The sequence below is a fragment of the Lacerta agilis genome, chromosome 8 (genome assembly GCF_009819535.1).
Source record: "Lacerta agilis isolate rLacAgi1 chromosome 8, rLacAgi1.pri, whole genome shotgun sequence".
Taxonomy (NCBI): Eukaryota; Metazoa; Chordata; class Lepidosauria; order Squamata; family Lacertidae; genus Lacerta; species Lacerta agilis.
The window spans coordinates 48,790,954-48,811,299 of NC_046319.1; the positions used below are offsets into that span (position 1 = coordinate 48,790,954).

General features: G+C 46.2%; 1 protein-coding gene across 1 annotated transcript; it reads right to left on the reverse strand.

Annotated features, from left to right (window-relative positions):
* Window positions 1-229: 229 nt before the first annotated feature.
* Window positions 230-18,729, reverse strand: LOC117051157 (fatty acyl-CoA hydrolase precursor, medium chain-like). The gene is made up of 13 exons (XM_033157283.1): window positions 18,577-18,729; window positions 16,181-16,385; window positions 14,866-14,995; window positions 14,044-14,177; window positions 13,457-13,610; window positions 12,259-12,363; window positions 10,034-10,150; window positions 8,995-9,135; window positions 8,648-8,728; window positions 7,341-7,488; window positions 2,890-3,042; window positions 1,205-1,271; window positions 230-498 (listed from the first exon to the last, which is right to left on the reverse strand). The coding sequence occupies exons 1-13, from the start codon at window positions 18,650-18,652 to the stop codon at window positions 312-314; spliced, it is 1,698 nt and encodes a 565-aa protein (XP_033013174.1). The 5' UTR covers window positions 18,653-18,729; the 3' UTR covers window positions 230-311.
* Window positions 18,730-20,346: the final 1,617 nt, after the last annotated feature.

The window sequence follows — 20,346 nt, forward strand, 5'->3', positions numbered from 1 at the left end:
ATTTGCGTGAGAAGAATTTTAAGATTAATGACCTAATCTGACTAATCAACAAGGCATTGCAGCCATGCCCAGGATTCTTAAACTGCACTGGGGCCATAACTCGTTACTCTTCAAATCACTGGCAGTATTTCCTAATTGTTGATGTGAATCACCTGGCATTTCTGCTGTATAAATAATATCTCATAATAGCTAAGATTTTCGGCGTTAGAACATGCGTTGAACAAATGCATTTTTCAGACTGAAATAATTCTTGTTGGAAAGTGTTTGTTCTCAAAACAAACAAAAACAAGCTGGGGCAATTTGGCCACTGGTTACAGCTCCCCGTGTTTTTCCTTTCCTTCAGCCATTTTCTTCATTTTTTCAGGCAGTGTCTTTAACCAGAAGTCCACCTTGTTCTTCTTCAGCTTCCCTGCTTTCCTTTGCTCCAGGTTTAATTCCAGATATTCTTCATTCAGATCATACCGAGGCCATTCCACCAAACCTTTGCCATTTGGATTCCTGAAAAAGACAGAGCCAAGAATTCAGTTCGTATTCAGCATATTGGTTTTGTACTTTTTGTCATGTATACATAAAGCCACTGAGTGGGGCCATACAGCATCTCATGAGTGTATCGCCATCCATATGCTGACGGCATGCATCTCTCTTTCTGCTGCTGAGATGGTTTATGTGCTGAACTGGTGCCTGGTCATGGTGACGGACTGGATAAGGCTCAATCGAAAACAAGGAGACGCTGTTAGTGGGTGGGTAGCAATCTCTGTTTACTATTACAACAATGCACTATACGTGAGGCTGCCTTTCAAGATAGCTCGAAACTGCATCTGGTGTAGGATGTGGCAGCAGGACTGATGATGGAAATGAAGTGATCTGAGCCCATCATTGGTTCTGGCATAGCCGCACTAACTGCCTATCTGTTTCCGGGACCAATTCCAAGTCCTAGTTTTAACCTGGAAAACCTTATGTGGCTCAAGGCCCTAAAGCAGGGGTCAGCAACCTAAGGCCCATGGGCCACAAGGATTATTGCTGCTTCTATATTACAATTTTGCTGTCATTGCGGTTTATTGTTAAACTTGGTTGTTGGTGTCCTTGTATTTGTAAAACACCTACAGATGCTTTATGATAGATATCAAATAGCAGCAATTATTAATAACAATGCAAATATTGCAGCCACTGAGGCATAGTGTTTTGAAATAGCCAAGAATCTCACCCATTCCGGGCAAAGTTGCTCCAGTATTTCATCATTTTTCTGCTGAGCTCTTTCTCGGCCTCTGTCGCTTCACCAAAAGAGTACGGGGGGGGGGGGGAGAGAGAACATATTAGTCATGTAACATGTAGTAATTCATGAAGAATTTATGGACTTGACTATCAGTAGAGCTTTAAAGAGGTATTTCATTGTTATCATTTGCTTGAAATTTGTGTTGCTTCCTCATCTGTTTATGGTTTTTGTGTCCTATCAGATGTAAACTCCTAGTACCCTTCAGATAAATTCCCAGAGTGGCTTAGTAAAGATATCAACTATCAAACACTGGGAACTGTAGTTTGCATGCCACAGAGTTGCAATTCCCTTAAACTACAGTTCCCAAATTATTATTTTTCGTTTGGGGGGATGGGCAGTCTGACAAATATTGAAATCAAATTCCTTGGGCAAAACCCACATCAGACTTCCAGAGAGAGGCAAATCCCCAAAAGGCAAATTCCAGCATAGCTGTCAAGTTTCGGATTTGAAAATAAGGCATCAGCAGTCTCACCTATCCCGGGGACAGTCACATGTCAGTGGTGGGCGGAGCCAGAAGCAAAAGTGGGTGGAGCAGCAATGTAAACTCCAAGCGGGCTCGTAGCGGAGCGAAGAGGAGGGCAGCCAGCAAAGAGGAGAGCAGCCATGTGCTCCGGCAATGGAGCCCCATCGTCTTCTTGTCTGATCCCATCAAAATAGGACAGGAAGCAGCAGCTGCTCAAAGGCAGCCATTCTCCGCCCGCCAGCTAACGCTATTGGCCGGCTGAGGGGCTCGGCAGCAACGGATAGGGGCTGATGCAGGGGGAGGAATACACCCCCCTGTAAGCACGGGAAACGGCTCCCATTTGCTTTGAGGGCTGAGGCTTTTCTCTCCAAGTAGGCGAGGTCTTCCCACCCAGTCCCTGGCCAGCAGGGGAGGAGCTGCTTCCATTAAAAATGGGAAATTTAAGGGAAATAAAAAATAAGGGAGAGCAGCGGGAAACTGCTTGAAATAAGGGAGAATCCCGGGGAAAACGGGATACTTGACAGCACTGCATTCCAGAGCTGCAACACTCTGCCCCTTTCTGCTCACTTATCCTGAGCTAGAAGCGGGAAAGGCCATGTCTCTCCATGGTGCCCAGTTTGCATGTGCTCACACACAAGACGCAGAGAACAAATGGAGCCCACTTTGCTCACCCAGCCCTTGTCACTGGCGGAGCAACACCAGTCTCTAGCAGCATGCCTGTTGTGTCCTCACACCACACTTCCCGAACGGCTCTGCAAGGCTCGAATCTGGGGAGGGCAGCATGAGAGAGGCGCAACAGCCATGCTCCCTTCAATCCCAGCCTCACCAGCAAAAGTGCGGCTGGGAACGAAGGGTGCCTGGTTGTTGATCCCTTCTCACGCTGCCCTCCCAGATCCCAGTCTCACAAAGCGGTGGCAGCCTGGCTCAGGGAGGGCAGGGTGAGAAAAATGCACCCAGGGCGATCGCAGCCCCCCCCCCCATGCCTCAGGATAAGATCCAGCTATTGAGGCAATAATCTCAATTACAAAAGAAGCCAGTCTTGCCCAGCCTTAAGGAATCCTTCTGTCTGACCTTATTGACTTTCTCCTGTGCAACTGCACCCTTCCCTGCCTTATAAAAACAAAGCAAAAGAAAACATCGATAAGATTCTTACCCATCAAACCGGCTGACTCACTGCCTAAGAATGGTATCCCAAACACAAAGACAATTTCATCACCATGATCTGCCTTTACAAAATCTGGCTTTGTGTGTTTTGCTGCACTGCGCCGGCACTGGAATTCATAAAAGTAGACGGGAGCTCCAGAATCTGAAACAAAAAGGGGGGGGGGAGAGATCAGCGTTTGCAGTGGTTAGATTACTGGGACACCATACATTACGGTGGTTGTGATCCACAGAGCACATACGATCACAGTCATTAGCATGCAGAATGCATTTGTTGATATCATGTGTTCACCACGTAGCTCATCACAGGGACACATGTCTTAGTGGCAGCTATAATTTGGACTCCTATAGCAACTGGCCCAGAATGCTTGGGCAGCTAGTCACTGCCAGCTTTTGGGAGCAAGACACACTGTCTAGAAGTCACCTCTGGGCACAAGTCAAAATGTTCATTATGACAGTACATGACTTTGGACCAGGATATCCGAAAGATTGCTCTCGTACAAGTCTGCTTGAGTGTTGAGATCCGGGACACAGGAGGAGAGAGAGAGCTTCTGTCTGTGCCACAAATATCTGAAGAAGTGTATTTGGCAGAAATTTCAAGAAAGGGGCTTTTCAGTGACCGCTCCTGGGCTTTGGATATCTTGGCCAAAGGAAGCCCACACAGCCCATTCTCTGATGCCCTTCAATCAGCAAGCAAAGCTAGTGTGGCACAGAGGTTGGAATGTTGGACCTAGAACCTGCGAGACCCAGGTTCAAATCCCCACTGGCCATACACCTAACTGCGTAACCTTGGCTAGTCACTGCTTCTCAGCCTAAACTACAGCAAAAGGGTTGTTGTATGGGGATTAAATGAGGATACTACCTTGAGCTCCTTGCAGAAAAAAATAGTAGAATATAAATGCAGTAAATAATTTTGGGGGGGGGGATCAGACAGGGTTTTGGTCTCCTAAGTTAACTTATAATATCAACTGTAAATATGGTGGCATTAGTTTCATGCAGTGTTTTTTCTGGGCGGACACAGAGGGACGCACACCCCTAAACATTTTGTGAATCTTTGTACTTTACCCCATTTACTGTATTTATTTTTCCCAATCTGAACTATAAAATGGTGATTTTCTTCAGTCAAAATGAGAGTAAAAAGGTAGGTACAGAGACCCCTGACCATTAGGTCCAGTGGTTGCGGTGCTCATCTTACTTAATTGGCCAAGGGAGCCGGCGTACAGCTTCCAGGCCATGTGGCCAGCATGACTAAGCTGCTCCTGGTGAACCAGAGCAGCGCACGGAAATGCCGTTTACCTTCCCGCCGGAGCGGTACCTATTTATCTACTTGCACTTTGATGTGCTTTCGAACTGCTAGGTTGGCAGGAGCAAAATGAGAATACCCCTAAACATATTTTTAGGGGGGAAAGCACTGGTTTCATGGAAGACATTTTATCTGTGTGGATCTAACGGTTTTGAATGTTATTTTGTATTTCACTTCGTACTTTGCTGTGGTTCCACTGGATGGAAAAGTGGGCTTAGAAATTGATCTATCATAAATAATATGCATACTCCACCTGGCATAGGATCAGAGGACAGGTTGTGGGGGGAGCAACAGGGTGAGGCAGGCTAAACCCACCCCCTGGACCACCAGCATCTTCCCTCCCCCTTCCACCAAGTATTTTTTCTCATCCAGGTTGGGTTCCAAGACTAGAACCCAGCACCTCTTGACAATCATGGAGCCTCTAGAAATTTCCCCAGTGCAAGAGCTTCTAATGACATAGAATCATAGAATCATAGAGTTGGAAGAGACCACAAGGGCCATCCAGTCCAACCCCCTACCAAGCAGGAAACACCATCAAAGCATTCCTGACAGATGGCTGTCAAGCCTCTGCTTAAAGACCTCCAAAGAAGGAGACTCCACCACATTCCTTGGTAGCAAATTCCACTGCCGAACAGCTCTCACTGTCAGGAAGTTCTTCCTAATGTTTAGGTGGAATCTTCTTACTTGTAGTATGAATCCATTGCCCCGTGTCCGCTTCTCTGGAGCAGCAGAAAACAACATTTCACCCTCCTCTATATGACATCCTTTTATATATTTGAACATGGCTATCATATCACCCCTTAACCTTCTGTTCTCCAGGCTAAACATACCCAGCTCCCTAAGCCGTTCCTCATAAGGCATCATTTCCAGGCCTTTGACCATTTTGGTTGCCCTCTTCTGGACATGTTCCAGCTTGTCAGTATCCTTCTTGAACTGTGGTGCCCAGAACTGGACACAGTATTCCAGGTGAGGTCTGACCAGAGCAGAATATAGTGGTACTATTACCTCCCTTGATCTAGATGCTATACTCCTATTGATGCAGCCCAGAATTGCATTGGCTTTTTTTAGCTGCTGCATCACACTGTTGACTCATGTCAAGTTTGTGGTCTACCAAGACTCCTAGATCCTTTTCACATGTACTGCTCTCAAGCCAGGTGTCACCCATCCTGCATTTGTGCCTTTCATTTTTTTTGCCCAAGTGTAGTACTTTGCATTTCTCCCTGTTAAAATTCATCTTGTTTGCTCTGGCCCAGTTCTCTAATCTGTTAAGGTCATTTTGACGTGTGATCCTGTCCTCTGGGGTATTAGCCACCCCTCCTAATTTGTTGTCATCTGCAAACTTGATCAGGATGCCCTCAAGCCCATCATCCAAGTCATTGATGAAGATGTTGAATAAGACTGGGCCCAAGACAGAACCCTGTGGCACCCCACTAGTCACATCTCTCCAGGATGAAGAGGAGCCATTGATGAGCACCCTTTGGGTTCGGTCAGTCAGCCAGTTACAAATCCACTGAATGGTAGCATTGTCTAGCCCATATTTTACCAGCTTCTTTACAAGAATATCATGGGGCACCTTGTCAAAGGCCTTGCTGAAATCAAGATAGGCTATATCCACAGCATTCCCTTAATCTACCAGGCTTGTAATTCTGTCAAAAAATGAGATCAGGTTAGTCTGACATGACTTATTTTTCAGAAACCCATGCTGACTTTTAGTTATCACAGCGTTCCTTTCTAGGTGCTCACAGACTGTTTGCTTAATGATCTGCTCTAGAATCTTTCCTGGTATTGATGTCAGGCTGACTGGGCGGTAATTGTTTGGGTCCTCTCTTTTCCCCTTTTTGAAAATAGGGACAACATTTGCCCTCCTCCAGTCTGCTGGCACTTCGCCTGTTCTCCAGGAATTCTCAAAGATTACTGCCAGTGGTTCTGAAATCACCTCTGCCAGTTCTTTTAATACTCTTGGATGTAGTTCATCTGGCCCTGGAGACTTGAATACATCTAAATTAGCCAAGTATTCCTGTACTACCTCCTTACTTATTCTGGGCTGTGTTTCCCCTGCTGAATCATCTGCTCCATATTCTTCAGGTTGGGCATTGTTTTCTTTCTTGGAGAAGACTGAGGCAAAGAAGGCATTGAGGAGTTCTGCCCTTTCTCTGTCCCTTGTTCACATTTCACCATCTTCTCCTCTAAGTGACCCCACTGTTTCCTTGTTCTTCCTTTTGCTACGGACGTACCCATAAAAGCCCTTTTTGTTGCTTTTAACCTCTCTAGCAAGCCTGAGTTCATTCTGTGCTTTAGCTTTTCTGACTTTGTCTCTACACGTACTGGCTATTTGTTTGAATTCCTCTCTGGTGGTTTCCCCCTTTTTCCATTTTTTGTACATATCCCTTTTAAATCTTAACTCAATTAAAAGTTCTTTAGATAGCCACCCTGGCTTCTTTAGGCACCTTCCATGTTTCCGTCTCACTGGTATTGCCTGAAGTTGTGCTTTTAATATCTCCCTTTTAACAAGCTTCCAACCATCATGAACTCCCTTCCCTTTTAGTATTTCTGTCCATGGGATTTCACCCAGCATTTCCCTAAGTTTTCTGAAGTCGGCTTTCTTAAAGTCTAGAATTTGAGTCTTAGTATGCTTGGTTGCTCCTTTCCGCTGTATAATAAACTCCAGTAGAGCATGGTCACTCCCACCTAATGATCCTGCCACTTCTACCCCACTAACCAGGTCATCACTATTGGTTAGGACCAGATCTAAAATGGCTGATCCTCTTGTTGCTTCTCCCACTTTCTGGACAATGAAATTGTCTGCAAGGCCAGTGAGGAATCTGTTCGACCTTATGCTCTTGGCTGAGTTTGACATCCAACAAATATCAGGGTAGTTGAAATCCCCCATTACTACTATCTCACTTCCTTTTGAATGCTTGGCCATCAGTTTCAGGAAGGCATCATCTGTGTCCTAAGTTTGGCTTGGGGGTCTATAGTAAACTCCCACAATGAGATCACTGTTATTTTTCTCTCCCTTAATTTTGACCCAGACCTTCATCTTATGATGAAGGTTGGACTATAAATCTAATAAATAAAATAGATAAAGAAATAAATAACGCTTTGCAGGGGTCATTCCGTTATTTCAAAAGTGAATTCACCTCTATGATATCTAGCTATCTGAACAGCAGGAGCAACAAAGACCATATCTCCCATCATGTCCAGAAAGCGATCTCGTAACTTGACACGGTCCTTGGTGTTTCCCAAGTATTCATCCAGTGCCATCTGCAGATACTCAGGTGGTAACTTCTGCAAGGAAAGGAGGGAGCAAGCACATTAGAGAGGGCCATGGGAACCACTTCCCCTCTTGCAACATTCATTGCCCAGCAAATGCCACCAGGGAAATGGGTGCAGCAGCTGGGCTCTTCCAGGAATCAACAGCGACAACACACAACAAGGAGAGCAAACCTCTGGCTTGTGGTCCACTCACAGCCCTCAAAGCTTTGGGATCTGGCACCCACACATCTGCTTCCTGCCCCCAAACATGGCAATTAGGCTTAGGGAGAAATAGGGGTTCCCCCCACCCAAGGCTAATTTATCATGCAGGGAGAGAGGAATTGGGATGGGCTGTGGAGGAGCTGGGAAGAAAACAACCCTCTCCTCAATTGCCCCTTTACACAACAGGGTTAGTGAAAGCATCCCACTCATGTGAATGGGAACGATTTCAGGGATGTGGGAGGAGAAAGGGGGAGAGGCAAAAGAAAGGCAGCTTTAAATGTCTGTATCAATGGTTACAGGTAGGTAGCCATGTTGGTCTGCCGTAGTCGAAACAAAATAAAAATAAAAATAAATTCATCCCAGTAGCACCTTAAAGACCAACTAAGTTTGTTCTTGGTATGAGCTTTCGTGTGCATGCACACTTCTTCAGATACAAGCTACAAGTGTCAATGGTGTATGTATGTGTGAATGGATGGATTTGTGGAGGGGTGTAGATGATGCACCCCTGACAGGGAGGGAAGGGGTGGGGAACGAGTGATGAAGACTTAATCCCACCTCCCTGGTTTCCATAAAAGCAGGGGAGGGGCCAAAGACCTCTACCAAAACTTCAAGGGGATCTACCAGTAGACCTGTTGGACATCCCTGCTTTAAGACATGCAAAGCAGCAGCAGAGACGCCTGTTTGCAAAAGAAAGCAATGGTGCTGCTTGTGGATGGGTCTCACACTCTGCAAAGGTGTGGAGGCTTCCCCCTCCCCGCCACCACACCCAGAGTTTTTGTTCTTGTTTCTGTAACTGGCACCTGATGTTGTGGATGAAACCACAAAGGGCTGGAAGGGAAAGGCCTTTGGAAGGGGCTGGCCCTGTTTTGCAGGTGTTTCTTCTGCCCCACTTTATGTTATCTCCCCTTTCCCATACACACTGGAGCTTGTAGAAAGCTCAGCAAGTAGGGCTTGTTGGCTTCTCTCTTACCATGGAGGCGGTTATCTGATGAAACACGGCAATAATGGTCTCCTTATCAATGCCTTCGGTTATGCCGGAGATGTTCAGTGCCTGTGGAATTAAATAGAGACTTCTCATTCAACATCATCCAAGGAATATGGGACCCTGCCTCCACTTCTGATATGCATTTTACTCCTTTTACTTGAGTTTGTAAAGCCACAGAGGACATGGTTAATCCAAAAAGAGGATGAGGAAGAAGGGAAGAAGGGGGCAGGGAATTGCAGCAAACATATTTTGCTTTCAAAATATTATTCAAAAGCACCAGACTCTATTGCAGCCACACATAAGGGTACAAAAATAAATTGCGAGCAACTTACAGCAGGGACAACCCATCCGTATTCGTGATTATTCACACCTAATAGATATGGGACAGCGTTGAGTTCCTTTGAGGCCAGTAGTTCTTCGGGTGTCTTTCGAATGAACTCTCCATCAACTACTGTGGGGATAATCCCAAATCCCTGTTTGTTTTTAAAGAAAAGTTCTCTTTAATGTGTGTTGGATCCCTAGAAACAACTGCAAAAGTTATGTATAACAAGAATGAAGCAAAACTGGACAATTCCAAAAGTAGGGACTAGGAAGCTGCCTTGTTGCAAGCCAGACCAAATCTAGCTCAGTATTATCTCCACTGACTGGCAGCCACGCTCCAAGGTTTTGGGCATGGGCCTTTCCCACTCCGACCTGGAGATGCTGGGATTAAATCTGGAACCTTCCACATGCAAGCCAGATTCTCTCCCACTAAGCTGTAGCCTTTCCCCAAAGTGTTAATATACTTGAAACCCGACCAAGAAGGATTTGGAATGAGAAAAATACATGTGTGTTTGTACGACGCAAAATGACCAATTGCCAAACAGAAAGACCCTGGAGAGGCATGGGCTTAGTCCGAACAAACATTTTGGCATGTGTGCATGTTGCCCCCTTGGATAACAATGCAAACTCCCTCATGTTTAATCTTTTTCATCTAGGAAGATTCAAACAGTTTGTGGCCCACATACCTCCCGACCCAAATTGTTTTCTGCTGCTCCAGAGAAGCGGACACGGGGCAATGGATTCAAACTACAAGAAAGAAGATTCCACCTAAACATTAGGAAGAACTTCCTGACTGTAAGAGCTGTCCGACAGTGGAATTTGCTGCCAAGGAGTGTGGTGGAGTCTCCTTCTTTGGAGGTCTTTAAGCGGAGGCTTGACAGCCATCTGTCAGGAATGCTTTGATGGTGTTTCCTGCTTGGCAGGGGGTTGGGCTGGATGGCCCTTGTGGTCTCTTCCAACTCTATGATTCTATGATTCTAACACTGGAGAGCAAAAACAGAGCAGAAGAGCATCACATTATGTGGATGTCGTTGACGTTTTCAGACTCACCAGGGTCAAGTTGGTATTCAGGGTTCCGAGTTCTTCTTCAGTTTTGCTCCTCAAGCAATGCACCAGCGCGGAACTGCTGGCCTCACAGCCAGAGGCGTTTGCAATTTTATGTGAGAGCTTTTGAGGGAGGAGGAGGGAATAAAATAATAATATAGATTAGAAGAGGAGGAGGAGGAGGAGGAGGAGGAGGAGGAGGAAGAGGAGGAGGAGGTGGTGGTGGTGGATTTGATATCCCGCTTTATCACTGCCCTAAGGAGTCTCAAAGCGGCTAACAATCTCCTTTCCCTTCCTCCCCCACACAAACACTCTCTGAGGTGAGCAGGGCTGAGAGACTTCAGAGAAGTGTGACTAGCCCAAGGTCACCCAGCAGCTGCATGTGGAGGAGCAGGGAATCGAACCCGGTTCACCAGATTACGAGTCCACCGCTCTTAACCACTACACCACACAGCAACTGGCACTGCATTGACGGTGAACAATCACAACAGCCTGACATTTCTATGGGCTTGTTTGAAGCAAAGACTGAGGCTGTCACTCGTTTCAGGGTGGTTATCATCCTGAAACAAGGACCCCTGTCTTCATGGACAAGGAATTTCAACATCTTTCAAGCATCCATGATAGGTCACAGGGCCAGTCACACACACACACCAAAACCGGGGAACGTGCTGTTGAAACAAATCATGGCACGATGACATCTTTGCTTTTAAATCCCCACCCCCACTTTGTTGTTGTTCAGTCGTTCAGTCGTGTCCGACTCTTTGTGACCCCTTGGACCAGAGCACGCCAAGCACCCCTATCCTCCACTGCCTCCCGCAGTTTGGCCAAACTCATGCCAGTCGCTTCGAGAACACTGTCCAACCACCCCCACTTACAGTATTCTTATCATTTCTTATCTATAATTTCCTGTTTATAACCCACCCTTCCTCTATTGAACCCAGGGTGGCTCAATAATGAAACTGCACAACAGCATTTTTTAAAATGCATTTCATTTCTCCCCTGCTTTCATCCCAAGGAGGCCCCCAGACCACCAATTCAAAACAACACTAAAACTTACTGTAAGCAGCAGTTAAAAAAAAGTGTAAACCTTTTTGGCCAGAACCTTGCATGATTTTTTTTTTAAGGTGTTAACATGTTTCCTGAAAGCAGATAAAGTGCATGTGTGAAGGAGGGCTGCCAGATTTCATGGGGGGAGTTACATAGCTGGGGGAAGGTTGCCCGCATAATGCCCCATATCTGATTCCTGTTCTTATTGATAGGACCATGAGTTGGACGTTTCCCAAGATTGCAATTTTTGTGTTATTAATTTTAGCCCTAATGTTAGATATTGTGCTGAGTGATGAGGAGAATCTCCTCCACTTCCCTGGACGCGAAAGAGACCAGGTTCTTTCCAATTACATGCACACATCTTTTTGAATGTGATTGTATTCACCAAACCCTTGGCAAGTTAGTTTGAGAGCCTCTTGGGGTGATAAAGCAGGATGTAAGTATTCCAGACACAGAAAGAAACATGCTTGGCAGCCAGCTGCTGAAGTGCACACACAAACACACACAGGCTGGATCTACATCGATCTTTTAAGCGTTATTAGAACAGCATTAGATGTATCGTTCTATAATGTATAACATGCAGTTTCCTTATTGCAGGTGCAGTGCCCTCTAGTGTCACCATTAAAGTTATATAGTGGAACCTCTGGTTATGTACCTCTGGTTACATACGAACACTTCGGGTAACGAGCTCCACTAACCCAGAAGTAGTTGCTCCTGGTAGTGAACTTTGCCCTGGGATGTGAGCGGAAGTCACGCGCCGTCTGGGTGGCAGCAGTGGGAGGCGCCATTAGTGAAAGTGCGCCTCAGGTTAAGAACCGACCTCCAGAATGAATTAAGTTTGTAACCTGAGGTACCACTGTAAACCACAGTTCCATGTTCCCTCCCAGCAAATTATTGCAGGCTTTCCTTAGGCATCTGACTGGCCACTGTGAAAACAGGATGCTGGACTAGATGGGGCCACCTTGGCTACAGAGCTCTGCTCATGCTCAGAGGCTATCCTTCTTCCATCTCTTTGAAGGCTTTGATTCACCCCTTATATCAGTCTGTTTTGATTAATATCTGAGAGGTGCTTAAGCTGCAATCCTCAAACTTTCATTCCCTGGAACAGTCCAAAGCAGTTTGGGAAACCAGACTATTGCTCTTAAGGGTATTGTCTCCCTGCACAACAACAACAACAGACTCACTTGAGCAAGGACTTCTGGGTGGCTAACGATGAGGCCTGGAATCTGAGTGACTCCGCTCTCAGAGATGGCCCTGTGGAACAAGCCCTTGGACAAGGGGGACAGGAGCTGCAGCAGAGGAAAAAGGGGGGCCGGCAAGAGACACAAAACAAGGCATTCAAGATCAAAGGTGTCTTTTAATATGGCATTTGCTGTATTTATTTTCAATATTTACATACTGTCTCCAAACTAAAGTTTTCTGTGCAGTTCAAAAGTAATAATTAAATACATAAATACATATTTTTTTAAAAAAATCGGGAGCAAAATCCAAGACAATGCATTCACCATCTCAAGTGGAGTGGTTTGGAGTCACATTTTTCAAAACTTACCAGATTATCCCTGGATCAGGGCAATCTAAATTCGCAGGTTATCAGCAGGAGAGCAGCTGTCTGAGGGGGAGGTCTTGTGTAGGGCATTACAGTTATACTTTGGAAGTCGAACAGAATCTGTTCCAGAAGTCCATTCGACTTCCAAAATGTACAAAAACCAGAACAGTCACTCCTGGGTTTGCAGTGTTCAGGAGCCAAAACGTTTGAGAACTAAGCTGTTCGAAAACCAAGGTACGGCTGTACTTAAATGGGAATGCAAACAGCTTCAAATGCACATTAAGTTCAGGTGTGAACAATCGTTGCATTATCTCAGTGGAAAGCTGACTGTGCACCATTGGCTGACAAGAAGTGGAAAATAAAGCCTTGCAAGCCCTAAATAGAGTCTGTTCTCCCAAAGGTGGATGTGGACTCCCCCCACCAGCACTGTCTCCAAGGCAGCTTTGGCAGATCTCAAATGCCCAGTGAAGCTCCTGAGCTGACCAGGTCCAGAGTTTTGCAGCCAACCTGCTTTGCTTCAGACTATTTTGTGGAAGACGTGACATTTATTGCAAAGGCAGCTGTTGTGTCTGAGTACTAGAGCTGAACGGTACTTACCCTCCTTCCACACACAAATACCCTTCTCTCCCCCAAACTATCTTAGTTTTGCCAGTAGTGTCCTTTAATATGGAGGAAGCACTTTGTTGTTGGCCTTGTTAAACCAGAAATCCCTACAGCATAAAAATGATTTACAACTAAATCCAGATCTTTCTTCTGCCAACCTCCCAGCCCCAGTTTTGAGATCTCTGGCAGAATTCTCAGAGCCTTTGTGATCTCCATAGTTAGTGGGTCCCTACCTGAACACCAACACTAAATCCTCCTGCAGACTCTCCAAATATGGTCACAGAATTGGGATCTCCTCCAAAATGTGCAATGTTCTCCTGAACCCACTGCAGAGAGGCTACTTGATCCAGCAATCCCCAGTTTCCACGGGCATCACTGGTACCGGTGCTAAAAGAAAGGCAATAGTCAAGCGATGGAGAAACTACTAGATGGTTTACATGCACCCCCACCCCCCAAAATGATCCATCTCTGCTCTGCAAGGAGATAAGCTGAAGGTTTGACCTGAGAAGCGAGCAATCTTCTGCCTCAGCACCACCACTCTGGAATGGGCAACAGCAGCCAGGTAGTTAGTGCAAAGTGAGAATTCCCTCCAGGATCCTTCTCATTTCATCCATTCATGTGTCTCCTCTGTCCCCCCGTTTTTCCTTTCATTCAGCCCTTCCTCCCTTACACACCTCCCTTCCTCTCCTTACAAAGCTTTTTATTTATTACTCCTAGCAAGAGAAGCAAAGGCATATCCAATCTTCACCAAAGAGATTGCATGCGCCCTGTGTACGTTTAAGTTACAGCGGCTTTTTCCAAGTGTTAGAAACTATCTCACCTGAAGAATCCTGGGAGACCCAGCCTGTACTGAATCACAATGACTACCACCTTTTCATAAGCAGCCAAGGCTGATCCATCATATATAGAAGCTCCACCTAATATCAGAGCCCCTCCATGGATCCAGACCATGACCTGGGAAAATACACAAAATAAAAGGAACTCGTTATAACAGCAACATTCCTGGCACAGATGAGCTTGGTGTTAATGGAGCAACAGGGCCAGCACTAAAAGAGCTTTCAAGAGAAGTTGGGCGCCCTGCACCTGTTGCCAGTGGAGCAGCTGAAAGGCAGAATCCATGCCATTGCAGCAATAAAACCGCTACCACATTTGCAAAGCTACTAAGCAGGTTTCCAGTATGGTTTCAGATTGGATGGGGAATCGGACACTAGGAGGGGTTGGGGTGAACCCAGAAGCCCAGCTGCAGAGCATCCAGAGTGGCTGAGGAGATCCAGTGAGTGGATGGGCAGCTGAAGGGCTTAGACTGTGAAGAGATGCCAGTCAAAAGGTGAGGAAAAGGAAGGGGAAATGTCTCAGAGAAGAGTGAACTACAGGCTGAAGGTAAAGAGTTGCTGCTGATTGTTTTCTTCACTCCATGTCTGCCAGCTGTGGAAAGAAAGGTTCAAGAAGCACATGTACATGTGCGTGTGGAGCATGGGCAATTAAAGGGGGGGAGCAACAGCCCCATGACATTGTGGGTTGTTGTTTCTGTCCTCTGCCCTGCTGGCCTCAAGAGCAACTGCCTTCGATCCTGCGCTGCTTCTGGTTGCACGTTTGCAGGCAGCATGAGGCGATACTTTCAAGGAAGGCTTCGTTTGCTTACAGGCAATTTGGCCTTGGTGTCTGGGGTATAAACATTCAGGTAAAGACAATCTTCGGCCACTGGCATGTCGGGAAATGTCGTATTCAGCATCTTGCCGAACTCAGGAAGCCATCCCAAGTCTTGCAGGCACCTTTGAAACAGATGAGAAGAAAGAAAAGGATGTGAAAGGACGGTCAGGCTAAGGAGAGCAGAGCTCTTATCTGTCACGCTCATGGTTGGGGGGTGGGGAAGATTTAAACAGCTTTCACCACCACCTGCCTTCTCAGGAACCCGGAGAGATGTAGCCAATGTGTGCCTGGCAGGGGCTCCAACTGAGAATTCAAGCTACAGTTCACAGGATTATTCGGGAGAAACCAAATTGTTGTAGACCAGAATACATTTGCACAGAGGACAGAACTTCATGGATCTGCTTGTCTCCAGTAGCCACTGCTCCTGTGTGCGTTTCCCACTGACTCATCGCTCCACAAGAGCCTTCAGCGCTCTGCTCCTCATTCCCCAGTGCCTGTTTTAAGCAGAAAAGAGGCCCTGGGGCACTCAATGTGGTCAGACTGGAAAAGCTGGAACTGCAGTTCTTTTGCACAGAAGCTCCTCTGTCCCCTGCTGCCTTAAAGATGGACATGTTTGCTCAGCAGCCCAGCCCCTGCTCTCAGTTCCATGGGGGTGGGGGAAACACCCCCTAAGCAGCACTGCTGATGCCTAGAAGCAATCTGTATGGACTGCCCAATTTGCGCTGGTCCCACAATCGCCCCCACCACCTGAAAGAAGGGCAGGTGAACAACACAGAGGGAAACCTCCTTGTCCCTCAGCTCCAGAGGCTGGCGGTTCCTTGGGGGAATTGGGTGTCCTCTGAATGCTGGATTAAACAGGTGCAAAGTCCCTTTGTCTTAGAAGACAGATACTGCCCCAGCCCTTGGAATGGAGCCATGAGGAGGCTGTTGTTGCCTCCGATAGACTCATGATGGATTTAGGGGCCAGGGAGCACCTCCCCATTTGTTTATTAGAAGAGCTACAACCCTGTTTCTTCCTAAAGAACTGTGCTCCCAAATAGCTTTCCTATCTTATAGCAAGCTAGAGTTACCCAGACAATGTTTCAGGTTTTGCCCATTCTGACCTGACAGAATTGTTTTTACCAGTGGGCACAGATTAACATAGCTGTTCTTTCTGTACCAAATGGCACTCTTCTTGGTTACTGCAGAGGATCTGAGTTGGGTCTGTAAACCATTTTGCTATCAACTAAAAGCAAGACAGGAGATGCATCTCTCAAAAAAGGACCTTCATATTAATCTAGCCCAAGCCACATTTGGCTTATTCTTACATGGGAGGGTTAGACGTTGACTCCCTCACATGGCTCCACGGTTCTGCTGGTTGCGGTGGGGAGAATCTCAGGGCTCCGACTGGCGGTTTGGCAAAAGGGACCCCAAGGAAGACATTCACAGGCTGGTTGATGCCCTTCACACTGGCCAGCTTGCCCTGCAAGGGCCCATACTTGGTAACCACTTCGGGACGGTCATTTCTTTGGCCTACAAAAGATGAACATGAACACATGCAGCCCGCAGAAGGTCCGGGAATCAGAGTGTTTTCACATGAGTAGAATGTATCCTCTTATTTAAAATGCATCTCTGGGTTATTTGTGGGGCATAGGAATTCGTTCATTTTTTCCCCCAAAATGTGGTCTGGCCCCCCCACAAGGTCTGAGGAACAGTGGACTGGCCCCCTGCTGAAAAAAGTTTGCTGACCCCTGCCATAAAGGCTTATAAGGTGGTTGCAATTAGAAAACAAATGTTAAGAATATGGCCACACACAAAACGCAATGAAACAATTTCATCAGAACATTAAAACAAACATCCTTAATAAACAAGCACATGAAACAGCAAAACATAACGGTTAAGAATGAATGGGAATTCAGGAGATCGGGGGAATGGTTGCACCTAAAGAGGGGTGTCTTGATGGGCGGACGGAATGCTACTACAGATTGGGAGAGCATTCCACAACACCGGGGGGGGGCTGCCTGTGAAAAAGCCCCGCCTCTGTGTTATTCCTCTTTTAAAGCCATCCAAGTTGGTGACTTTCCGCTGCCTCCTGTGGGAGCTAATTACATTGATGTTGTGTTTGCATCTTGCTTTTCTTCCCAGGAGGCCAGGGTTGTGTATGTTTTTTTACCCTCTCCCTTTTTATATCTGCAACAGCCTTGCGATGTAGGCTAGGCTGGCTGGCTGCTCTTTGGACAAACCCCAACCCTGAGCAGGTGGATCTGATCACAGCATAACAAGTCTTATGCAGTTCGTATCGTTTGAAGTGTTCCTAATAAGAGATTATTAAATTAGTGGCTCTTTTGCCTTTAGATTCTGCTGCCGTCCCCATTACTTGTTTGCTACTCATCATTAACAGGCACTTCAACTTTTTTTCCCAATGAAGGTGTTTTGTTAGTTCTATATCGTTACTATCAACTTCCCCAGGAACACTTTTGCAACTGCCCAAGGAGCAGAGGCTGAATTAAAATGCAGGACCACTCAGGGCTTAGCCACACTTCCCCCCACCACGACCACCACCCTAGAGAAAACTGCTCTTTAGTGAATGGCAATGCGGTTTTTCTCCAGATTGATGTTTGTTCCAATTTAGCACTAAAGAAGCAGGGCAAGGGGAAAACTTCTTGGACCCATGCTGTCTAGGCAGGGGACAAGCAGAAGTGTGAATGGGACCTCAGAGAGACACAGATCAGGCACTGTCACCTGAGGGCTAAATGGCCCCTCACGCCCCGCCCCCACCCCTTGGAAACCTACTTTGTTAAATTGTACTTGAGTCTGCTTTTCAATTCCAGGCCAAAATATTTCCAGGCTTCTTAAATTCACTGTATTGTCTTAGTTTGCTGAATAGCGTTTGGCCTATTATTTTCTCAGCTTCCACAATGCTGTTTTTATTTCTTGTCGAAACAAAATAGAAAATTCTTTTCAGTAGCACCTTAGAGACCAACTGTGTTTGTTCTTGGTATGAGCTTTCGTGTGCATGCACACTTCTTCAGATTATTTCTTGTAATTGTTTTGATATAGTATTGCTATCTGATTTTTTTTTGGGGGGGGGGTACACCGTGGCATTCACGTTTTGGATGGAGGCAGAATTGAGATATATTAAGAATAAACATACATAATTCTAAAATAAATTCTAACTCTTTTAACAATAATACATAAATAAACAACTTCAAACAAAACAGCAGAGTCTGTATTAGGAATTCTACCCCAAATGTTTTCTTCTTTTGTTATTCAACTTTTTTTTTTTACACACACATTTATAAAGGATAGATTAAGGGGCAAACTATACAATTACCCTGGCTAATAATGCACATGTCTCATTTGTAATAGTGCAGGTTTCCTATGAAGTATTTAATCTCAACAGCTCTTAACACACCCACATCAATATCATTTTCCCTCTGTCAAAGCAGTGTGTAAAGCTATAGCATGCATTTGGTAGTATCCCATTTCCCCAACAATAATCAAGACTGTTAATCCATCTTAACGTAAAGTTCTGCCTGTTTTTGCCCTCCAAATCTAATAAAAAGAGTTAGTTGGCTGATGAAGTATAATCCCTATTGAAGCATGAACTATGTGTTCAGTGAGGTTTACTCTTGGGGACCTATGCCAAGGATTGCTGCCTATGGGTCCCCTGAAAGGGGTCTTCTTAAACTTCCCCACAATAAGCAAAAGAAGCTGCATTTACCCCCTGCTGCAGTTCCAGCGATGGACAGGCCACAGAGCACAACTCCAAGCAGCCAACTCTTGCCAGAAGCTGACATGTTCTTCCCTGCCTGGGAGAGTTTGTTGCTCTGCTTTCAAGAGCACAAAGTCTCCAAGGGGGAGGAGGAAGTGCCAGCTAAGGGTGCGTGGTGATGAAAGGAACACCAAACGTGAAGGAGGAAAGGGCCCAAATAAGGGCTGAAAATTGAACTGCCTTTCAATTACGCCCTAGGGCAAAATAAACCAAACAAACAAAAAACCCGCCTGTTCGGAAGCTGTCCAACTTGGGTCTTATCAATGCAACCTAAACAGAGCGCTTCCAACCTCTGACCCAGGGAAACAGAATTCCTCACTGCAAGAGGGAGCGGTCCTGGAAACTCTCAAAGAGGCTGTGTTGAAACTCACCTCTCTGCAGAAACGTGACCTGGACCCAGGAGCAACCCTGGGCTGGTTGCAAACCCTCCCTTCACAGGCAAGGCTCCCAGCAAGCTCCCGGCTCTCCAGGACTGCACTGAGTTTCTAGATTCATTTCAGCTGAGCTTTAGGCTTGGTTTTAAGACAGAAATTATTTGGGCCACATTGTCCAGCTGGTTGGGTTTTATCTGGATTCTTCCCATGCCACCCAGCGTCTGTTCATGCCTTTAGCTAGCAAGGATTCCCAGCTTTATATAGACATATGCAGGTTTTTAGCACTATCCTTCCAGGCAGCTGCAATCATAGGAATAGGAAGTCCCCAGGGTCTGAAATGGACCTGTGAGTATACGTAGACACTGTTGTGTCTTCATAATTGTAGTAGAAGTAGTTGTAGCAATTGCTTTCATTGTAGTGAAACAATGCAACCCAACAAATTGGTTCATTTCACCTGGACCTGCAATGTACAGCTGTTCTACTGCTATTTCACTTACAGGTGACACTGTGCCCAACTGAGGCTGGCAGTCAGGCTACTGTGCTGGTTTGTAGTCCATAGGAGGAAGGACTCCAGAGGGTTGCAAATTCCTTTTCTTCTCTGCTCTGCACTCAACCAACAAAAGTACATGCCCCTCCTTGGCTGTTACCGGTAATTAGCCGCAGTGTGAGGTAGGAGGAGCGCCATATCAGTGACCTCTGTCCTTATAAGTAAAGGAATCTACAGTTGTTTGCAATTCTTCAGCTCAGGATTCTCCACTTGTATTTTCACCTGGAGCTCTCTTGGCCCCTTACTACAGTTTTGCACCAGGGTCCACTGCAGCCTGACCTTAGGCTCCCTCTTCCGTTTTTGCACCCAGCCCTCCCTTCTATTCCCTAACCTCAACCCATTTCTATGCTAGATTCAGCCTCTCTGGTCACTTAGAATGCCAGCTTTTGCTTCCCTCCTCCAGCCCAAGTGTTGACCTGGCTCACCTTTCTTCAGCAACCCTCCCACTTCAGGAAGCAAATTACTGTATTTAAGTCACTGTCCCTTTTAAGTCTTCCAGCCACTGCTATAGGATGCTCCAGAACAGACTTCTCTGGGGCCATCTTGTTTCCCTCCCCGACTTCTCTCCACCACACTTCCCTTCTCCTTGTATTGTTTGCCTTTCTTCATTCTGGTGCGAAGCTCTAGATTCACTCTTAGACACCTGCTTTCCCTTCTGGTTAATTATCTGTGTGGTTCCCCCCCCCCTTCTTTGGGAGGATTTGAGGAGAGCACAGATTCTGAGCACCACACCATGCAGGGCTTAGGGCAACCTGCGAAGGGGTGCCTGCATTTGGCCACCCATCACCCACGGCTTTT

What these genes read in the sequence shown, in the direction of transcription:
- LOC117051157 (XM_033157283.1), bottom strand. Translation starts at nt 18,652, where the DNA reads ATGTCAGCTTCTGGCAAGAGTTGGCTGCTTGGAGTTGTGCTCTGTGGC. An exon ending in GGTCTCCCAGGATTCTTCAG is followed by an intron (nt 13,611 to 14,043) that starts GTGAGATAGTTT and finishes CCTTTCTTTTAG; the next exon opens with CACCGGTACCAGTGATGCCC. An exon ending in AGCAACTTTGCCCGGAATGG is followed by an intron (nt 499 to 1,204) that starts GTGAGATTCTTG and finishes TGTCTTTTTCAG; the next exon opens with GAATCCAAATGGCAAAGGTT.